This window comes from Mixophyes fleayi, chromosome 5 (assembly GCF_038048845.1).
Source record: "Mixophyes fleayi isolate aMixFle1 chromosome 5, aMixFle1.hap1, whole genome shotgun sequence".
Taxonomy (NCBI): Eukaryota; Metazoa; Chordata; class Amphibia; order Anura; family Limnodynastidae; genus Mixophyes; species Mixophyes fleayi.
In genome coordinates, this window is record NC_134406.1 from 112,010,208 (window position 1) to 112,030,640 (window position 20,433).

Consider the following 20,433-nt stretch of genomic DNA (forward strand, 5'->3'; position numbering starts at 1 on the left):
TCTACAGATATGGTTTTACTCTACAACATGCTGATCCCAACCACCCCGCCAACCACCCACCACCACACCCCACCCCCTGATAAAGGCCTCAGCCCTGCTCTTACCATCCGGGGACTTGATTCCACAATGGCAGGGGAACCCCACACTCATGATCTTCCTATTATAGTGGAATCTAGCCTAATTAGAGTTAGTTTTAAATGTTGGTGGTGGGGTGCTGCATGGATTTTTTCATGACTTTTTTTTTTTTGCATTTAAATGGCACAGACCTTCTAAAATCAGGGCTGGTGCGAAATTAATGGGCCTGGGTTTCATAACCTCTGTTAGTGAGCGCAGGTTTGAACTAGTCTATATTTCTTAGTTATTAAATCACCTTCTGTTATATGTTAGTGGGAAGAAGTTTCTGTAAAAGAAATACTTTTGAAGGTAAGTTTCTTACCCTTTTTTTTTACCCGTTTTTTTTCCTCTGTTTCTCCTCTAGGAATAATATGCCTGATATCATTTGCATTCTCTCTTATTTTTACAATTGGATCTGGAAACTACTGGCTTCAAATTTTTGACACCTTTACAGGTTCTTTAACGCTTCTAATAGTTGTTTTTTTTGAAGTTATTGCTGTTACATATGTATATGGAATTGAAAGGTAAATTACACAGTTTGCAAGTTTTAATTAAACATTGTGCAATGTATTGTGGAAAAAGTGTTAAGATGGAAATCTAAACAAAAACAGAAAAGTTCTTACAGTATTTCTAAATGAATACTAATTGATGATGTCACTCAATGGTAATAAATGTTGACTTTAGTTCTCATTTTCAATAACGTATACTGTAGCAAATAATCCCTCTAGTCTTATGTTAAGTGAATGATTATAGATTGTTTGCCTTCATATGGTTAAAGAACTGAATTCATTAATCCATTGTATATTACAAAGAAAACAACAATGAATGAGTGAATTATCTGTACAGCGCTGCGGAATTAGTGACGCTATATAAATAAATGGTGATGATAATGATAGATAGTTTGTATTATATGTAGACAGTACTACCTCTTTGTAATGTCAGTTTAAAACACAGGGCAAATCTGGTGTTGTAGTGTGGGTTCACTTAGCCAGAAATGTAAAATATTGTCTACCCATAAGAATTGATCATTAATATTATTGTTTTGAAAGAAGCCGGGATGTATCTCACATATGTTCATTGGAAGCCTGGACTTGGGCTTCCAGTTCCAGATTCGAAAAAACAAATAATAAAGTTTTGTTTTTAAAGTAAATAGATGTAGAAAATAGATTTAAAGAAATAAAATAATTTTATAAATGAAACGTAATAAAATATTTTATGCTAACAAAGCATTTTTCCTCATGCTTTGAATGGGAAAGCATTGCAGGAGGACACCGGTGATGGCTACCACTGGTGATAGCCAGCTATAACTTTGGTAAGAAGGGGAAGCCCTAAATATTGAGAAAAATCAAGTTATTTCAGAATTTTGCACTTATCTTGCTTTAACAAATAGACCCCCTTAATGAGAACAACTGCGCTATTTAAACCCAAGATCCTCCTGTTTCTACAAGTGCTATTTCTATCATTGTTACCAATGTATCGAACCAGTTTGTCCTTGACTAAATCTCTGCTTTACTCACTGTGTACTGACTTTGGCTTGATTAGCTACACTTCACTCATTCTTGCACTTCACTTGGTTTGATCGTGTTTTCTTCTGTCCTGGCAACTTATCTCCTTCTCTGTTACCGGATATGTTGTAGCCTTATCTTGGGCACACACAACAGTGTTTTCAGTTTAGTATTTAGTCATATTAAATTTATATATTAAATCTACACAGAAGCGCCCATTTTTCTCTTCTTTGAGGAGTTGGTATAGGCTTGAGTATTGAGTCAATCAAACGATAAATGACCTTTTGGCCGATATTACTTTAGTGTGTACACTCCAGCAATGAACGGGAATTGTTCCAAAGCATCATTCTTTATTTGATTTGAATGTTCACCAGAACTATTAATCTCATCCAGCTACGGAACAACATCCTTCCAATCCTGTAGTATGTATGCACTCACGATCAGGATCTCCATAGAGCTTAAATAGTCATGATCGTTTCAGCAGACAGTTATGACAGTTGAAGAGCACAGATCTGAGGGTAAATCTTGTAAAACATGTTTTAGTGTGTACGTATGAATTAGCATGCTGATCGTAACTTTTTTTTTTCAGTCATTGGTACAATTACTTTAGCGAACACATTGGTCGGAAAATTCTGTAGTGTGTACTCAGTCGTACAGCTAGTCTTGGAAGTGATCTGGCAAATAAAGAATTCCTCATGATTAGTCTTAGACCAAACACAGTACTTCTTACACAATAGCCACACAACATACAGCATCACATGAACAAAACCTAAAAAAATAACATGTAGGCAACTACTTGACTTATTGCTTCTGCGATAGTAGAAAAATCAGTGCCTTTCAGTGCCTGTATAGTGAATCATAACTGTCCTACTCTCACGCTTCAGTGCAGAAATCATAGCTAAAGAGCCCGGCATATGGTGAAAACACACAATGTTTATTACAGTATGGTACAAACCACATGGTGTAGATATAGAAAAAGGACTGCTGTTAGGAACTCCCAAGCCAGTACAATGAAACTCGGGGTCTGCCCTGAAGGCCCGGTGTTCGCTGGAGCCCCTAGTGGTGGGGACAGACTTGGCCGCGGGCCGACAGGGGGTCGGGTAACGTATACTGACTTAAGGAGAACCCAGGAGTGGAGTGATTGGCAGACAGTAGCAGCCAAGAAAACCAAGGTCAGAGGTCACAAGCACAGGTTCGAAATCCAGGGACAAGCGAAAGGTCAGGTGCACTAGCGGAGGAGCAGAATCCGGTTTTCAGGCAAATGGTCGGGGTCAGAAGCGTAGGTTCAGTGGTCCAGGAACAAGCAAAGGTCATACACGGGAGGTCAATCAAAAGGTAATAATAACCAAGCAGAGTGAGAACAAGCAGGCAGCAGAACTGAGGACCGGACGCTATAACCGGCAATGAGGCTCAGTCCTCATTGCCTTAAATAGTACAGGTAGCCAATCAGGGAAGAGCCCTAGAAGTGTCCAGAGGCGTGACCTAACAGCTGATTACCAGGTGACCAATAGCGATGTAGTTCAGCTGCAAAACATACCACCAAAAGACACTGCCTCCTGAACCTCCAGATAGCCATGATTGGCTACCACCTAAGTGACCCTGCGCGTGTACGCCCGCCTATTGGCCAGCTGGCCGGGCGCCACGCCAGGGAGCCTGTAGCATCCCGGTTGTTGCCCAGACAACCGGGACGTGGAAACCAGAAGTGACGTCCCGGTTGCCGTAGCAACCGCCGGGACGTCATCAGAATCCACAGGAGAGTCGCGGCGGTGCCCGCGGCTGCCGCAATCTCTAACAGTACCCCCCCTTGAGGAGGGGTCAAGGAACCCCGAAATCCAGGCTTAGTAGGAAATTTTTAAAAAAAATCCTTTATTAACCTCTCAGCATGGAGACGCCTCTGTGGTATCCAACATCTCTCTTCTGGGCCGTAACCCTTCCAGTGGACTAGGAATTGAACTTGGCCTTGAACCGTCCTAGAGTCAAGGATCCTTTCAATGATGTATTCCTGGTCTCTGTTCACAACCTGTCACACTGTAGGCCTATGAGGCTGAAGATGATATGACACTAACCGGTATTGGTGCCACTGGTCAAACAGGCGCGGAGTCTAACGTACCCCTGGTGTTCACCAGGGACCCCCGCAAGGAGGTTTGGACTTCGCAGCAGAGAGCATGCAGGTCGCGGACCTGTTAGCCAGTTACCAGTGTAGCGTAGAGAGGTCAGACGGTTCCGGGTCACAGCAATCAGGAATATCAGGTACAAAAGGGTAATCCAAAGAATAGTCGCCAAGCCGAGGTCACAGTACAGAATGGGTCACAAGGAAGAGTAGAATGGTCGCCAAGCCGGGGTTACAACAGGTAATCAGGAATCAGAATACTCACGAGTATGGAGGAAATAGGGAAGCCAGGAACACTGGTGGTGAACCTGTTACTCTGGCACCCTAATGGCGCCAGAGGCAGGTTTAAATAGAGTCTAGACTGAACTGATTGGTGGAGAGCGGAGGAGGCAGCGGGAACAGAAGCAGCGTCCCGTTGCCTAGCAACGGAACTGAGACCAGGGGGCATGCGCCCGCTATCCGTAAGTCCAGTGGCAGCCGACGGGGAGATCAGACGTCCGTTCCCCATCTGATAGGGGAATCAGCGGGGACGGCGTCTGACAGTACCCCCTCCCCTCCTCCCTCTCAGAGAAGGATTGCCTTTCCTCAGAAATTTTTCAAGGAGACGAGGAGCATGAAGGTCGGCCTCCAAGACCCACGATCTCTCCTCTGGACCGTAACCTCTCCAGTGTACAAGATAAGGAGGTTTGCGCTGGAAGAAACGTCTCTTCAGAATCCTCTCGATCTCGAATTCATCCCCTAAAGATGTTTTAATAGGTGGAGGAGGAGCAGGTTCTCTGAAGAATTCGTTGAGAATCAGCGGTTTCAGCAATGAAATATGATATGTGTTATGGATTCTAAGAGACTGAGGTAATGCAAGTTTGAAGGAGACGGGATTAAGGACTTATGATATGGCAAAGGGACCAATAAACTTAGGAGCCAATTTCATGGATGGAACTTGAAGTCGAAGATTGCGTGTAGACAACCAAACACGGTCTCCTACCCTTAGTACTGGAGCAACTCTTCTATGAAGATCAGCCGCTTTCTTCTGTCTCTGTACAGAAGTGGACAGTGCTTCTTTGGTTTGAGACCAGATTTGAGAGAAGTCATGGATGAGAGTATCAGCCGCCGGTACTAGAGAGGAGGGAGCCTCGGACAAGAGAGGAGGAGTGGGATGTCTGCCGTAGATAATAAAAAATGGAGAACGCCCAGAGGAGGAATGTCGAAGATTGTTGTGGGTGAATTCGGCCCAATACAGAAGATCATTCCATGTCGTTTGATGATCAGAAGCAAAACACCGTAGAAAACACTCCAAGTCTTGATTCACTCGTTCTGTCTGTCCGTTAGTTTGGGGGTGATATCCGGAAGAAAATTTGAGACTAACTCCAATCTTTTTACAAAATGCTCTCCAGAACTTAGCGACAAATTGTACTCCTCTGTCAGAGATGACCTCTTGAGGGCATCCATGAAGACGGAAAATGTTCTTTAGAAACAAATCTGCGAGTTTAGGAGCTGAAGGGAGTCCTTTACAAGGAGTGAAGTGTGACATTTTTGAAAAGCGGTCTACCACGACCCAGATGGTATTGTAGCCATTGCTCAAAGGAAGATCGGTGATGAAGTCCATCATAATGCTGGTCCAGGGAGAATCGGGAATAGGCAGAGGAAGGAGAAGACCAAGAGGACTTTGTCTTGGCACCTTGTGGCGTGCACAAACCGAACATGCAGATACAAATTTTTGAACATCTGAAGCCAGTTTAGGCCACCAATAATATCTGGAGAGGAATTCTTTGGTTCTCTTGTAACCGGCATGGCCGGCAAATTTGGACTCGTGAGCCCAACATAGTAGTTTAGAGCGGAGATGAGGTTCCACGAATGAACGCCCTGGAGGGAGAGAGATTACTGAAGAATTGGTGATGGCCACTGTTTGTATTGGATTTAGAATCATCTTGTTGTCTAAACAAGTGAGAGTACTGTCATTATCAAATGACCTGGAGAGAGCATCGGCCTTGGAATTTTTGGAACCGGGACGATAGGTGAGAATGAGTTGGAACCTGGCAAAGAAAAGAGACCAGCGAGCTTGACGGGGGTTAAGACATTGTGCTTCCTGGAGATAAGTAAGATTTTTATGATCTGTCATGACCGTGACGGGATGTAAGGCACCCTCTAGTAAGTGACGCCACTCCTCAAGGGCAATCTTGATGGCTAATAATTCCTTGTCACTGATTCCATAATTTAGTTCAGTGCTAGAGAATTTCTTAGACAGGAATCCACAAGTTTCTAATGTTCCTGAAGCAGATTTTTGGGAAAGTATAGCTCCAATCCCGACTGAAGAAGCGTCCACTTCAATAAAAAACGGTCTCCCTTGGTCTGGCTGTTTGAGTATAGGGGCCGAAGGAAATGCTTCTTTAAGAGTTTTGAAGGCCAATATGGCTTCGACAGGCCATGGTTTTCTGCAGGCACCTTTTCGAGTTAAAGCTGTAATTGGACAAATAATGGACGAAAAGCCTTTAATGAACTGCCGGTAATAATTGGCAAAGCCGATAAAGCGTTGGGTAGCTTTGAGACCAATAGGTAATGGCCAGTTGACAATGGCCTTCACTTTCTGCGGATCCATCAGCAGGCCGGTGCCAGAAACTATGTATCCTAGAAATGGAACTTGTGAACGCTCAAAAAGGCATTTCTCCAGCTTGCAATATAAGGAATGTTTCCGGAGGCGAGAAAGAACAGTCTTGACGTGGAGACGATGAACATGTAAGTCAGATGAAAATATCAAAATATCGTCTAGGTAGACAATTACAAATTGATACAGAAGATCCCTGAAGATCTCGTTGACAAAATCTTGAAACACTGCAGGGGCATTGCAAAGTCCAAACGGCATGACTAAGTACTCATAGTGCCCGTCACGGGTGTTAAATGCTGTTTTCCACTCATCGCCCTTTCGAATGCGGATTAAGTTGTAGGCCCCTCTGAGATCTAATTTAGAGAAGATTTTGGCTCCTCTAATCCGGTCGAACAATTCAGTGATCAATGGGAGCGGATAGCGGTTCTTGATAGTAATATCATTAAGACGGCGGTAGTCTATGCACGGTCTTAATGAACCGTCTTTTTTCTTTACAAAAAAGAATCCGGCTCCTGCTGGCGAGGTAGACTTTCTGATAAATCCTCTTTGAAGGTTATCTGATATATATAAAGACATTGCCTTAGTCTCAGGGAGAGCTAGAGGATAAACTCTACCTTTGGGAATAGTTTTGCCGGGAATTAGCTCAATAGGACAATCCCATGCTCGATGTGGAGGGAGCGTCTCTGCAGCGGTTTTGCTAAACACATCAATAAAGTCTAAATACGGCTCTGGTAGTTTGAGGTGAGAATCCAGAGAGAGACAAGGAAGTTGGTTAGGAGGAAGTATTTTCGAGAGGCATTGATTGAAGCATGAGGAGCCCCAGGAGGTAACTTGAGCGAGAGCCCAATCGAATTGTGGCGAATGTTCCCTGAGCCATGGTAGTCCTAAAATGATGGAATTAACAGACTGTGGGATAACCAGGAACTGAATCCACTCTTGATGGAGAACCCCTACCTGCTACTGAACTGGAGCAGTAGTGTCAGTGATGGAACTGTTGCTGACACGGTTACCGTCAACTGCAGTAAGAACCAGAGGTTGCGGCAATGGAGTGCAGGGTATGTGAAGCTTCGACCCCAGAGTGGCAGAGTGTCAGGCGCCGTCCGCACGGCCGCCTGACTGCCTGACCGCGCGTCTGGTTGCTATGCAACCAGACGCATCACTTCCGGATCCCCCCTGCCATCCATCTCCTAGCAGTATGACGCGCCCCGTTGCTAGGCAACGGGACGCTATGTGATTCCCGGCGGCAGGCATGACAGCGCTGCAGCGCTGATGCTGATTGGATCCCCACACTATTTAAACCTCTTCCTGTCCTCTAATCAGTGCCAGAGTATCAGGTCTTCCTGTCTCCAGCGTTTGTGTGTACCAGTTGCTGTATTGTTCCTGACATTCCTCGTGCTGCTTGTGACCCTTTTGACCCGGACCGTTTGACCACCCCTATCTGGATTCTGCCTTTGTACTGCGCTCCCTGAAGGTTACCGACTCGGCTTGCCTCACCATTCTTCTGGATTTCCCTTTGTACCTCCTCTACCTGAACGTTGCTGAACCGGCCTGTCTGACACCCCCTTGTATCTCGCTGTGGACTCTAGGAAGGACCGCGACCTGCGTGTCCCTGCAGCGGAGTCCATACTTCCTTGCGGGGGTTCCTGGTGAATACCAGGGGCACGTTAGACTCCGCGCCTTCCTCTGAGTTGCGCCAACAACAGCAGGTACCCACTATCAGTCATACACCCACTATCAGTCGTGACACAGAGATAAAATTTCCTGCAGATCCGGAATCCACAAAAGCAGAGCAATTTAGGGAAGAGTCCGAAAATGTGAGGGTGACAGGCATCAGAAAACTGTTATCTTTGGAAGGAGAGGGAGAATGGAGACATGAACCTAAAACAACCTCCCTGGTGTTGCCTAGGCGGTGAAGTTTTCCGGCCTCTTGGGACAAGAAGATAGCAGATGGCCGGATTCTCCACAGTACAAACACAAATGATTCTTGATCCTGTGTTCTCTCTCATCCCGTGACAGACGAGAGCGTCCAATTTGCATCGGCTCTTCCGCCGGGAGAGCTGGAGATTGAAAACGAGGAGCCAAACGTACAGTGCGACGACCTTGGACCCTCTCCTGAGAGCGCGCTTGAAGGCGAATGTCTACCTTGACACACAAAGAGACCAAGTCGTCAAGCTTGGATGGAAGCTCTTGCGAAGCCAGTGCGTCCTTGATAGGGTCTGACAGGCCTTGCCAATAGGTGGCGGAGAGAGCTTCATCATTCCAGCCTAATTCTGAGGCTAAGGTATGGAACTGAACCGCGTATTGACCTGCAGTTAAAGAACCTTGGTGAAGAGCTAACAAACTGGATGCAGCCGAAGACACACGACCTGGTTCATCAAATACCCTCCAGAAGTTCTCAATGAAAGTGTCAGAATGAAGGAGAGATCCATCTCTTCGTTCCCACAGTGGCGAGGCCCAAGCTAGGGCCTGTCCCTTCAAGAGGGAAATTATATAGGCCACCTTAGCTCTCTCAGATGCGAAGTTTTCAAACTGGATGGAACACTGGTTTAGGAATCCACGGCATCCTTTGGGATTACCGTCATATTTCTCTGGGGTTGGAATCCGTAGTGTTCTAGAGGTAGCCAGTGCTGCGCTTGGTGGAACAGCAGCCGGAGCAGGATCAGGAACTGGGGCTGCTGCTTGAGAAGTGCTCAGGGCATCCAAGCGGGAAATCACTCCTTGTAAACACTGCAAGAGTTGTGCTTGGTTGGCCTCCTGGCGTTCTACCCGTACTCCTAAATGGATGAGGAGGTCTCGGGATGAGGGTTCTCCGGTACTGTCAGTCATGGCCAGAGTAAACTGTCACGCTGTAGGCCTATGAGGCTGAAGATGATATGACACTAACCGGTATTGGTGCCACTGGTCAAACAGGCGCGGAGTCTAACGTACCCCTGGTGTTCACCAGGGACCCCCGCAAGGAGGTTTGGACTTTGCAGCAGAGAGCACGCAGGTCGCGGACCTGTTAGCCAGTTACCAGTGTAGCGTAGAGAGGAATTTGCTGGGAGCCACAGCTTTCTTTAGAAGAGAACAATGGAATGTTGAGGGTATTTTTAACGAAGGTGGTAGTCTCAGCCTGAACGCCACTGGATTTTTCTTTTTCTCGATTGGAAATGGTCCAAAGTATCGGGGTCCCAGCTTTCTGCAAGGTTGCCGCAACCTGATGTTGCGTGTGGACAACCAAACCCGATCCCCCACTTTCAATGAACATGGCGCACGATGGCGGTCAGCGAAGGCCTTGGATTTTTGGGAGGCTTGACCTAATGCAGAGTGTGCCTTTTTCCAGACAGACCTCAACCTGGCAGTAAAAGCAGGTGTTCCGGAATCCCCACAGGAAACAGCAGTAGAAAACGAGTTGGATTTCGGGTGAAACCCGAGGTTGCAGAAGAACGGAGATGTATGTATAGTGGAATGGCAAGAATTGTTGTATGCAAATTCTGCCCAGGAAAAGAGAGAGGACCAGTTGTCGTGGAATTTAGACACATAGATGCGTAGGAACTGTTCCAAAGCCTGGTTAGTTCTTTCTGTCTGTCCATTCGACTGTGGGTGACACGGCGAGGACAAACTGATAGAGATACCGATGGATTTACAAAAAGACCTCTAAATTGGGCAATAAACTGGGATCCTCGGTCCGAGACAATGTCTTCGGGAAGCCCATGGAGACGAAAAATATGAGTCAGAAATAAGGTGGCCAAGGTCCTGGCATTAGGTAACTTGGGCAAGGAAATAAAATGTGCTATCTTACTAAATCGGTCCACGACTACCTAAATGGTATTATGTCCTGCGGATACTGGCAGGTAAACAATAAAATCCATCGAAAGATGGGTCCAAGGCCTGCTTGGAGCAGGCAAGGGTAACAACAGACCAGAAGGACAGTTTCTAGCAGATTTATTTCTGCCACATTCAGGACAGGCACGAACGTAAGTCTCCACATCATCTGATAAGGTGGGCCACCAAAGCCAGCGAGAAAGAACTTCGATAGTTCTACGAATTCCTGGATGACCAGCAGAGCGGTTGTTATGCCCCTCCATGACGACAGATTTCCTTAAGTGCACCGGGACAAATAATTTGTTGACCGGTGTCTGAACTGGAGCGATTCTCTGGAAGTGTCGGATAGTGGCTCCTAGATCCTGGGCGAGTCCGAGATGAATAGAAGTAGAAGGAACAATAGGCAACGGGTCAGAAGGCTGAGGATGATGGGTCAAAAAACTTTGGGACAAGGAATCTGCTTTAGTATTTTTGGAACCTGGACGGAACGTAATGATGAACCTAAATATGGTGAAGAATAGGGCCCAGTGGGCCTGCCTGACATTCAGAGTTTTAGCGGTCTGGATGTATTGGAGGTTCTTATAGTCCGTGAAGATGGTAATGGTATGTGCAGCTCCCTCTAACCAATGTCGCCATTCCTACAATGCTAACTTAATGGGCAGAAATTCACGATTCCCGACATCGTAATTACATTCAGCAGGCAAGAATTTTTTAGAGAAAAAGCACAAAGGATGTAACTTTTTACTCCGTGGGTCTTTCTGTGAGAGGATGGCACCAGCACCGACATCAGAAGCGTCCACCTCCACAATGAACGGAAGTTCTGGGTCAGGGTGTCTCAGAACTGAAGCAGAAATTAAGGCAGCTTTGAGAGCTGAGAAACTTGCCAATGCTTCTGAAGACCACTTCGCTGGGTTAGCTCCTTTTTGGGTGAGGGCAGTGATAGGCGCCACTAACGAGGAGAATGAGCCAATAAACCTTCGGTAATAATTGGCGAACCCAAGGAATCTTTGGATCGCCTTCAGGTTAGTAGGGAGGACCCAATCTTGGATTGCCTGAACTTTAGCAGGATCCATTGCGAATCCTGATGAGGAGATGATGTACCCCAGGAACGCCACTGTGGACACCTCGAATTCGCATTTCTCCCGTTTTGCATATAGGTGATGTTCACGCAATTTCAATAAAACCTGACGGACATGCTGACGATGCTGAGGTAAGGATTCGGAAATAGATTAAAATGTCATCCAAATAAACAACGACTGTTTTTCCCAGGAATTCTCGTAAAACATCGTTGATCAGGTCCTGAAAGACTGCCGGAGCGTTGCATAACCCGAATGGATATTCGTAATGTCCCGACTGAGTATAAAAGGCAGTCTTAAACTCATCCCCCTTCTTGATTCGAATAAGATTGCAAGCCCCTCGCTGGTCAATCTTCGAAAATATAGTGGCTGTTTTTAGTTGATCAAACAGAACAGAAATCAATGGTAACGGATACCTGTTCTTAATCGTGATATTATTCAGTCCACAGAAATCAATGCAAGGTCTAAGACTGCCATCTTTTTTTGAAAAAAAAAGCAACCTGCGCCCACGGGAGATTTAGAGGGGCGAATAAACCTTTTCTTCAGGTTTTCTTCTACGTATAGCTCCATGGCCTGAGTTTCAGGGAAGGATAAAGAGTAAAACAGCCCTTTGGGCAGCTTGAAACCTGGTATTAAATCAATTGCGCAGTCATATTCTCGGTGTGGTGGAAGTGAATCAGATTTCTTTTGCAAAAAACATCACTGAACTCCTGGTAGGGTACCGGTAACAATTCTAGACTAGGCTGTAGGATTCTAAGGTCAAGCACGAAGTAGAGCACCCTGGACTCCAACGGACAATTTCCCCTCTTTTCCAGTCGATAAGGGGGTTATGACTGCGAAGCCAAGGATACCCCAGAATCAAAGGAGCAGAGGGACAGGTAATAAGGTAGAAGGAGAGTTCCTCCGTATGGAGGGCTCCTACAGACAACTGCAACATTGAAGTTCTAGCGAGAATTCTTCCCCCAGGCAAAGGGTTACCATCCAACCCACAGGTGGCAATGCTTGATCCTAGCTTGATATCCGGGATGCCAAGCATCCGAGCCAAATGTGCCTCCAGGAAGTTACCGGCCGCACCACTATCAAGAAAGGCTGTCAGGTCCATGGATTTTCCACGGAAGGCTAAAAGTCCAGGTACTAATAAGGAATTCTCTGAAGAGATAATTTGAAGACCTAAGCGCACCTCTTCACCTGCACTTAGGCTTTGGAGTTTCCCGGCTTATTGGGACAGGAATGTACTAAGTGACCGGGTTGACCACAATACATACAAAAGCCTAATGAGCGTCTTCTGGAGCGTTCTTTTGGAGGCAAACGGTAAGCGCCCAACTGCATGGGTTCAGAGGAATCGGGCAGAGAGGTACCAGAGCTGAAGGATAGGTCAGTAGGTACGGATGACTCCCGTTCAGTCTTCCTTTCTCTGATCCGACAATCAGTTTTGATGATGCGTTGCATCAACTCCTCCAATGAATCTGGTACCGGATACTGAACTAAGGAATCCTTAATTTGCTCAGTAAGACCTAGGCGAAATTGACTTCGCAGTGCTGGATCATTCCAGGCACTATCGGCGGACCTGCGCCGGAATTCCGCACAATATTCTTCAGCGACGTCCTTGTCTTAATGCTCGGAGATGAGACTCAGCTGAGGCCACCCTGTCAGGGTCATCGTACAATAACCCCAAAGCTTGGAAAAAGGCATCCACGGTCTGCAAGGCTGAACTCGTTGAAGGCAAGGAGAAGGCCCAAGACTGAGGGTCACCCTGCATTAGGGAGATAATGATCCCTACCCTTTGCTGTTCAGACCCGGAGAAACGGGGTCTCAGGTGGAAGTACAACCTACAACTCTCCTTAAAGTTGCGGAAGGCTGACCTGTTTCCATAGAACCAGTCCGGCAAGTTCATTTTGGGTTCCGGTGTGTCACCAGCGGGGGCTTGCTGAAGCTGCAGGTTTCTGGAAACGTTTTCTTGGACTGCCAACCGCTGGGATAAATTCTGCACGACTTGGGAAATCGTCTGTATCTGATACGCCAGGATCTGAGCTGGAGACAGATTTGGTTTGTCGTTGCCATGGCCATATAATGCCAATCTACCTTGGCCAGTTATAATGTTAGGAACTCCCAAGCCAGTACAATGAAACTCGGAGTCTGCCCTGAAGGCCCGGTGTTCGCTGGAGCCCCTAGTGGTGGGGACAGACTTGGCCGCGGGTAACGTATACAGACTTAAGGAGAACCCAGGAGTGGAGTGATTAGCAGACAGTAGCGGCCAGGAAAACCAAGGTCAGAGGTCACAAGCACAGGTTCGAAATCCAGGGACAAGCGAAAGGTCAGGTGCACTAGCGGAGGAGCAGAATCCGGTTTTCAGGCAAATGGTCGGGGTCAGAAGCGTAGGTCCAGGAACAAGCAAAGGTCATACACAGGAGGTCAATCAAAAGGTAATAATAACCAAGCAGAGTGAGAACAAGCAGGCAGCAGAACTGAGGACCGGGTGCTATAACCGGCAATGAGGCTCAGTCCTCATTGCCTTAAATAGTCCAGGTAGATAACCAGGGAAGAGCCCTAGAAGTGTCCAGAGGCGTGACCTAACAGCTGATTACCAGGTGACCAATAGCGATGTAGTTCAGCTGCAAAACATACCACCAAAAGACACTGCCTCCTGAACCTCCAGATAGCCATGATTGGCTATCACCTAAGTGACCCTGCGCGTGTACGCCCGCCTATTGGCCAGCTGGCCGGGCGCCATGCCAGGGAGCCCTTAGCGTCCCGGTTGTTGCCCAGACAACCGGGACGTGGAAACCGGAAGTGACGTCCCGGTTGCCGTAGCAACCGCCGGGACATCATCAGAAGCCACAGGAGAGTCGCAGCGGTGCCCGCGGCCGCCGCAATCTCTAACAACTGCAGGGAGGTGCAGAAAGCAAATACCAGGAACACAGCTGATGAGGGGTGAATGGGTAATGTGAAGAAATCCCAGGGAACTGGTGAACCAGGAGCACAGCAGCGTACAGCACAGCAACATACAACAACAACAATGACCAACAAGGTTTACTGGGAGTGGCAGGTATAAATAAAGAGACAATCAGGTGCTGGTGATTGATTAGTGCAGCAAGGCAACTCCTAGTAGTATCTCACCTCAGAGGTACTGTGGGAGAAACATTCAATGAACACAAATATAAAGTCTAATAAATCCCAGAGGCAGGTGCTAATGAGATGAAGCAGATCCTGACAACACCCCCCCTCCTTAGGGCAGATTCCCTACACCCCATTATCAAAAGTGGTTAAAACAGTCATAGGCCACTGTAAAGGGCTCGGCATACAAGTCCTCATCCAAGGATGGAAAGGAGATGGAGATCATGCCAGAGGTAGGTTGAGACACTGCAGACCTTCCTCTCTTCTTTCGCCTTTTCTTCTTGCGAGAACTACTTGGAACGGGAGCCTGAACCAATTGGGTGGAGCACAGTCGTATCTCTTGACCTGATGTGATAGGAGGTATTGCCGAATGTACAGAATCCCCACAAGATGGCATAGTGGAAGATGTTGTAAAATTGCCGATTACTGCCTCAGTAAAGGATTGCAAGAACGATAGAATCGGATGATCCTTCTCAATAAATGGATTTACTCATTCCAAAACGTCCCCTCTAAAATGCAATATTAGAAATAGTACATGTCTCTTAGGGTCATTAACGAGGCTAGGTAACGAGGGAACCTCAGAAGGGCACTAAGTTGGGAAAGGTGCCCCTCAAAAAAAGGTGACAGCTCGGACTTGGTTCCCTCGGCAAGAGACGGCTCAGACTTGGCACACTTGAAGGATACCCGGACTGGGCTGACAACTTGGCAGGAGGCCCGGACTGGACAACACTATGAGAAGTTTCAGAGCGGACAGCACTGTGAGAAGTCTCAGAGTGGACAGCACTAAGTGGCAACTCGGGCTGAAGCGTATTAATCAGCAACTCAGATTGAAACATCAGCAATGTTTCTGGAGCAGACTGGAATAACAGAGCCCTGTCTGAAGCGGGCTGTAGAGGAAGCACCCTCTCGGAAGCAGACTGTAGGGGCAGCACCCTCTCAGAAGCAGGCTGGAAGGGCAGCACCCCTCTGGAGCAGTCTGGAAGGCCAGCGCTTCAACTGGAGCAGGTTGTAAGGTCAGTACTCCCACTGGAGCAGGTTGTAAGGGCAGCACCCTCTCAGAAGTAGACAATATCTCTGGAACGGAGACAAAAGCTGGAGCCTCGGGACTGGAGACAGAGGCTGGCAGCTTGGAACTGGAGGCAGAGGCCGGAGAAGAGACATGAGGTAGAGACTGGAGACCTGAGGCAGAGGCTGGCAACTTGGAACTGGAGGCAGATGCTAGAGACTCGGAACAAGAGCCAGAGGCTGGAGACTCTGAAGAAGAGGCAGAGGCTGGAGACTCTGAACATGAGGCAGAGGCTGGCACCTCAGAACTGGATGGCACTTCGGAACTGGAGGCAGAGGCTGGCACCTCAGAACTGGATAGCACCTGAGAACTGGATGGCACTTCGGAACTGGAGGCAGAGGCTGGCACCTCAGAACGGAAGGCAGAGGCTGGCACCTCAGAACTGACTAGCACGTCAGAACTGGATAGCACCTCAGAGCAGGAGTCAGAGGCTAGCACCTCAGGACAGGCGACAGGAGCTGGCAACTCTGAACTGGAGGCAGAGACTGGCACCTCAGAACTGGATGGCACCTATGAACTGGAGGCAGAGGCTGGCATCTCAGAAATGGAGGCAGAGGCTGGCACCTTCGAACTGGATTGCACCTCAGAACTGGAGGCAGAGGCTGGCACCTCATTCAGGTGACAGGAGCTGGCACCTCAGGACAAGCAGCTGGAATTGACGCCTCGGGACAGGCGACAGGAGCTGGCACCTCTGAACTGGAGGCAGAGATTGGCACCTCAGAACTGGATGGCACCTCAGAACTGGAGGCAAAGGCTGGCACCTTGGAACTGGATATCACCTCAGAACTGGAGGCAGAGGCTGGCACCTCAGAACAGGCGACAGGAGCTGGCACCTCAGGACAGGCGACATTAGTTGGCATCTCAGGACAGGCAAAAGGAGCTGGCGCCTCAGGACAGGCAGCTGGAACTGGCGCCTCAGGACAGGCAGCTGGAACTGGCGCCTCGGGACAGGCGGCTGGAACTGGCATCTCGGGACAGGCGACTGGAACTGGCGCTTCGTGACAGGTGGCTGGAACTGGAAGGCTAGGCTAGTGTATTTCAGAAATACTGTTGTTATTCATCAAGCAAATCCTACTGTACAAGGGAGGTGAGGTTCATGGCCATGTAATATACTGTAATTAGACTTAAATATGCAGTATTATATTTGCAACTGCAATGTTGGCTAACTCAGGGGCACGTAGCCACCCAATCTCTATCCTGCTGTCTGTTTTCCCCTCACAAGGGCTACTGTGACTCATATAACTTCATCTGGCTGGCGGAGCCTGAGCGCATCTGGCCTCCTACTCATCATAACTGGCAGTGCCACACTGCCTCTCTACACCAGACACTATCTCCAGCGCCCAGACCGACGGCAGGGCTAGAGACTGTCCTTTTTACTAGGGGACATTACTCCGGCAGATGGGCTTTCCACATATCATCAAGGGGAACCTGTTACCACACATAGATATCTAGCTGTTACAGCTGTAGACAAGCAGTTCCCTCTGTTTTCGGGTTCTTTGTGCAAGGGACAAGGCTTCTTCGTTCACCAACAAATCCCTATGTCAGACAGGAATTCCCTGCTTCCTTGCTGCGAGTCGTGGTATTTCTCTGCATGGAGACTTAATGTCACTCATCTCTCCTAGCTCCTGGTGTACTTTGCTGCCACCCTGTGGCCATCTAAGATAATGCAGACTAACAGTACCATCTACTTTCATCTACTTCTGATTGTACAAGTGGACTGTGCCACCATCTAGTGCCTATTTGAGATATTGCAGCATAAATTTACCATTCAATTATTTTGGCTTGATATAGCAACAGTTGCTGTGAAATAGGCTATCCTGGTTCTCTTTATCCCTATCAGCTCAGTGAATTGTGAATTTTTCATGCAACTGGTCATCTGGATCAGTAGCATGACAGTACTGTAACTGCCTCCTTAGCCCGCAAATGTTGTCCTGGCTCTCTGCGGCTGCAGGCCTACCTGGAAGTAACTTGGTGGGGTGAACTCCCTGGTCCTCTCTGTCATGTTTGGAGCTGCCTACCTTCTCCAGGGTCGAGCCTGGGGTTCCTGCGCCAAAAGCCTGTCTTTGTAGGCCTTTTGGATCCTCTACCCTGCGGCCACAGCCATGGATTCTCTGCCGGCTAATGGATTACTGATTACTATGCCTGGACTCTGACCTGACCTTACCTTTACACAAGCAGTACCATCTAACCACACGGTCCCATGCAGGGAGTCCCCTCTCCCAGAGTTTCTCATGTGGCTTTGAACTTTCTTAACTCTCCACCAAAATGCCATGCAAGAAACTTAAACCCATTAAGTTGGCCCCACCTGTGAACATCTTTGGTGGGGGCTCCATGGCTGTGACTTCCTCTCAAGCACATACCCGTACGACTTCCAAATCTGGGAGACAACCTCTTCAAACCTCCCTGCCTCAATCACAAGTTCAAGACCCGGTGAAGGGAGATAACCCACTGGTAGCAATTGACAGCCCAGTCACCCTCGGGACTATACAATTGCTCCTGACTGTCCTGAAGTCTGACATTGCGTCTGAGTTCCGAGTTTTCTGAGATGTACTTTCCAAGTTGTCTGTCAGATCAGGAAGGAAATGGTTTTTTACATGGGAGACTTTAATGTGGCCCCCAACCCTAGACATGATAGGTCTGCCCCATCGACTAAACAGTTGCCACCTCCAGCCTCACCCCTTGCTATCTTCAGAATATGATCTGTATAATGTTTTGAGGGCAAAACATCCAGGATAAAGGGATTTCACGTTCTTGTCTCGTGTCTAAAATTCCTTTTCCTGTATAGATCTCCTACTTTCCAATAAATGCTCTCTCCAGCGAGCCACCAACATCTCTATTTTGCCCATTATATGGTCTGACCATACTCCGTTAATCTGGTGCCTTAAGGCCGTTACTAGAGACTCCCCCCCACCCCCGCCCCTGGAGAGTGGGTGAATACGTGCTACTTGACAACAATTGTAAACAAGTTATGCATTAGACTCCGACTCCTATTTACAGACTAACACCCAGGAGCATACCTCAGAATATACTCACTGGTGCGCCTTGTAGGCGGTCATGAGGGGACGCCATGCGAGCTGAAGTTAGAATTAGATGCACCCAATTGGAGGTGCTAGAATCCTATAAAGCTCCGATTATAGCTTTGGAAGGCCAGCACAAGCTCAACCTGTCTAACCCCACCATTAAAGCATCCCTAGCTGAGCTCCGCAATAAACTGAATTCTATTGCGCTGCTACAGATAAACAATGCTATTGCTCAGTTAAACTTGAAGGTCTACATTCTTGGCAATAGGGTGAGTAACTCCTAGCATGCAAACTTAGGGGGACAAATATGATTAATCGTATTACTACCCTTGCCCGCCCTCGTGGCGCCCATATCTCTAACCTGCAGAATTTTGCTAACCAATTTGTCTCCTAATAAGCACACCTCTATTATCTACACCGGGATCAGTCCCAACCCCATCCCTTGCCCACCATCATAGCTGATTTTCTAGGCTTCATTAAGCTCCACTCCCTTGTTCCCGATATGGTTGATGATCTGTGTTCAGTCTGGACGGAGGAGGAGGTCCAAGGGGCGATAAAATCCCTTAATCATGACAAGGCGCTGGGCCCTGATGGACTAACAAACAGTTTTTATCTCACCTTCCAGACAGAACTTACTCCAGTGCTCAAATCCCTCTTCAATAAGGCCACAAATGACTCACATCTACCCAAAGAGATGCTCAAGGCTAGAATTGCCACCATCCCCAAGCCTAGATAGGACCTAGCCCACTGTCAAAATGACAGACAGTATTTTAAAAATATTTGCCAAGCTGATAATAAACAGGTTAAACCCTTTCCTGATGACCCTGATCAATCAGGATCAAGTTGGCTTTGTGTTGGGCAGACAAGCCCCGTATAAGACACGCTGGGACCTTGACATACTGTTGACCCACACGAATCGGGCTCAGCCTCTGCTCTCGTTGGATACCAAAAAGGAATTTAACTGGATACATTGGGGCTACCTGATGGCTGTCCTTGCCAGGTTTGGGTTTCGTGGTTTCTTTCGCCAAGCGTTTCGAACCCTCTTTAGCTGCTCCTCGGCTAGAGTTCTCATCAATGTGTTCTTCTCTGCCCAATTTCAAATAACTAACGGAACCAAGGCACGGATGCCTATTTTCTCCACTCATTCTTGCATTGGCAGTGGAGCCTCCAGCGGAGTGGATCAAAGCAAAACCCACTATTACTGGCACCCGAATTGGGGATAAGCATCATAAGATTTGTTTATTTGAGGACAATATCCTCTTGTTCCTGACCAACCTCAAGCTCTCTTTGTCTGCCCTTCAAGAAGTTCCTCCAAGCATACTCTGAGGCTTCTTACTACAGAATAAATTCCACAAAATCTAAAGCATTGGGGGTGGGACTCCCACACGACTTGCTTCTCTCCCTCCAGTCAAATTACAAATTTCACTGGTGGTCCTCATCTCTTAAATACTTGGGGATCCATATCCCTTCCCACCCTGAGGACCTCATAGAATGTAATTACACCCCAGTCCTTCATTAATTTTAAGCTTTCACTAACTCATGAGTGGAATTTGATGTCTCTTGGCTCGGTAGAATAGAAGAACTAAAAATTATATCTTGCTGAAAATCTTGTACTTGTTTCGATCCATAAAAACCTTGCTCCCCAATTGTTACTCATCAAGTTCTAAGCATTTGCCTTGCAATTTGTGTAGAGAGGTAATCACTTTAGAATGGCTCAGTCCGATTTGTTTCACCCTAAATTGAAAGGTGGTATTCCAGCCCCTGACCTGGAACTCTATCAACAAACCACTCCACTGGACCAGCTCAAGGACTGGACAGCTCCCCACTGTTGCAATCGATGGATCTTGTTTGAAGCACACATGATCTCCCCACTCCTGAAGACTTGCTCTGGCTTGATGGGAAAATTAGACCAGCTACAGTGGTCAACTTACCTAGCATTAGAGATTCCCTAGCAACATGGGATAAACTGGTGAGGCTGACCCAGGACTTCTTTCTTCCCATCTCTCCCTTTCAGCTGTAAGCTCC

At 47.4% G+C, this 20,433-nt stretch overlaps 1 protein-coding gene across 1 annotated transcript in view; it reads left to right on the forward strand.

Annotated features, from left to right (window-relative positions):
* LOC142159470 (sodium-dependent neutral amino acid transporter B(0)AT3-like) overlaps positions 1–20,433 on the forward strand; it is a 124,559-nt gene that overhangs the window by 86,949 nt on the left and 17,177 nt on the right. The window contains exon 11 of the mRNA XM_075214370.1: positions 479–638. Coding sequence (XP_075070471.1) covers positions 479–638 — 160 coding nt within the window. The remainder of the gene's footprint in view (positions 1–478; positions 639–20,433) is intronic.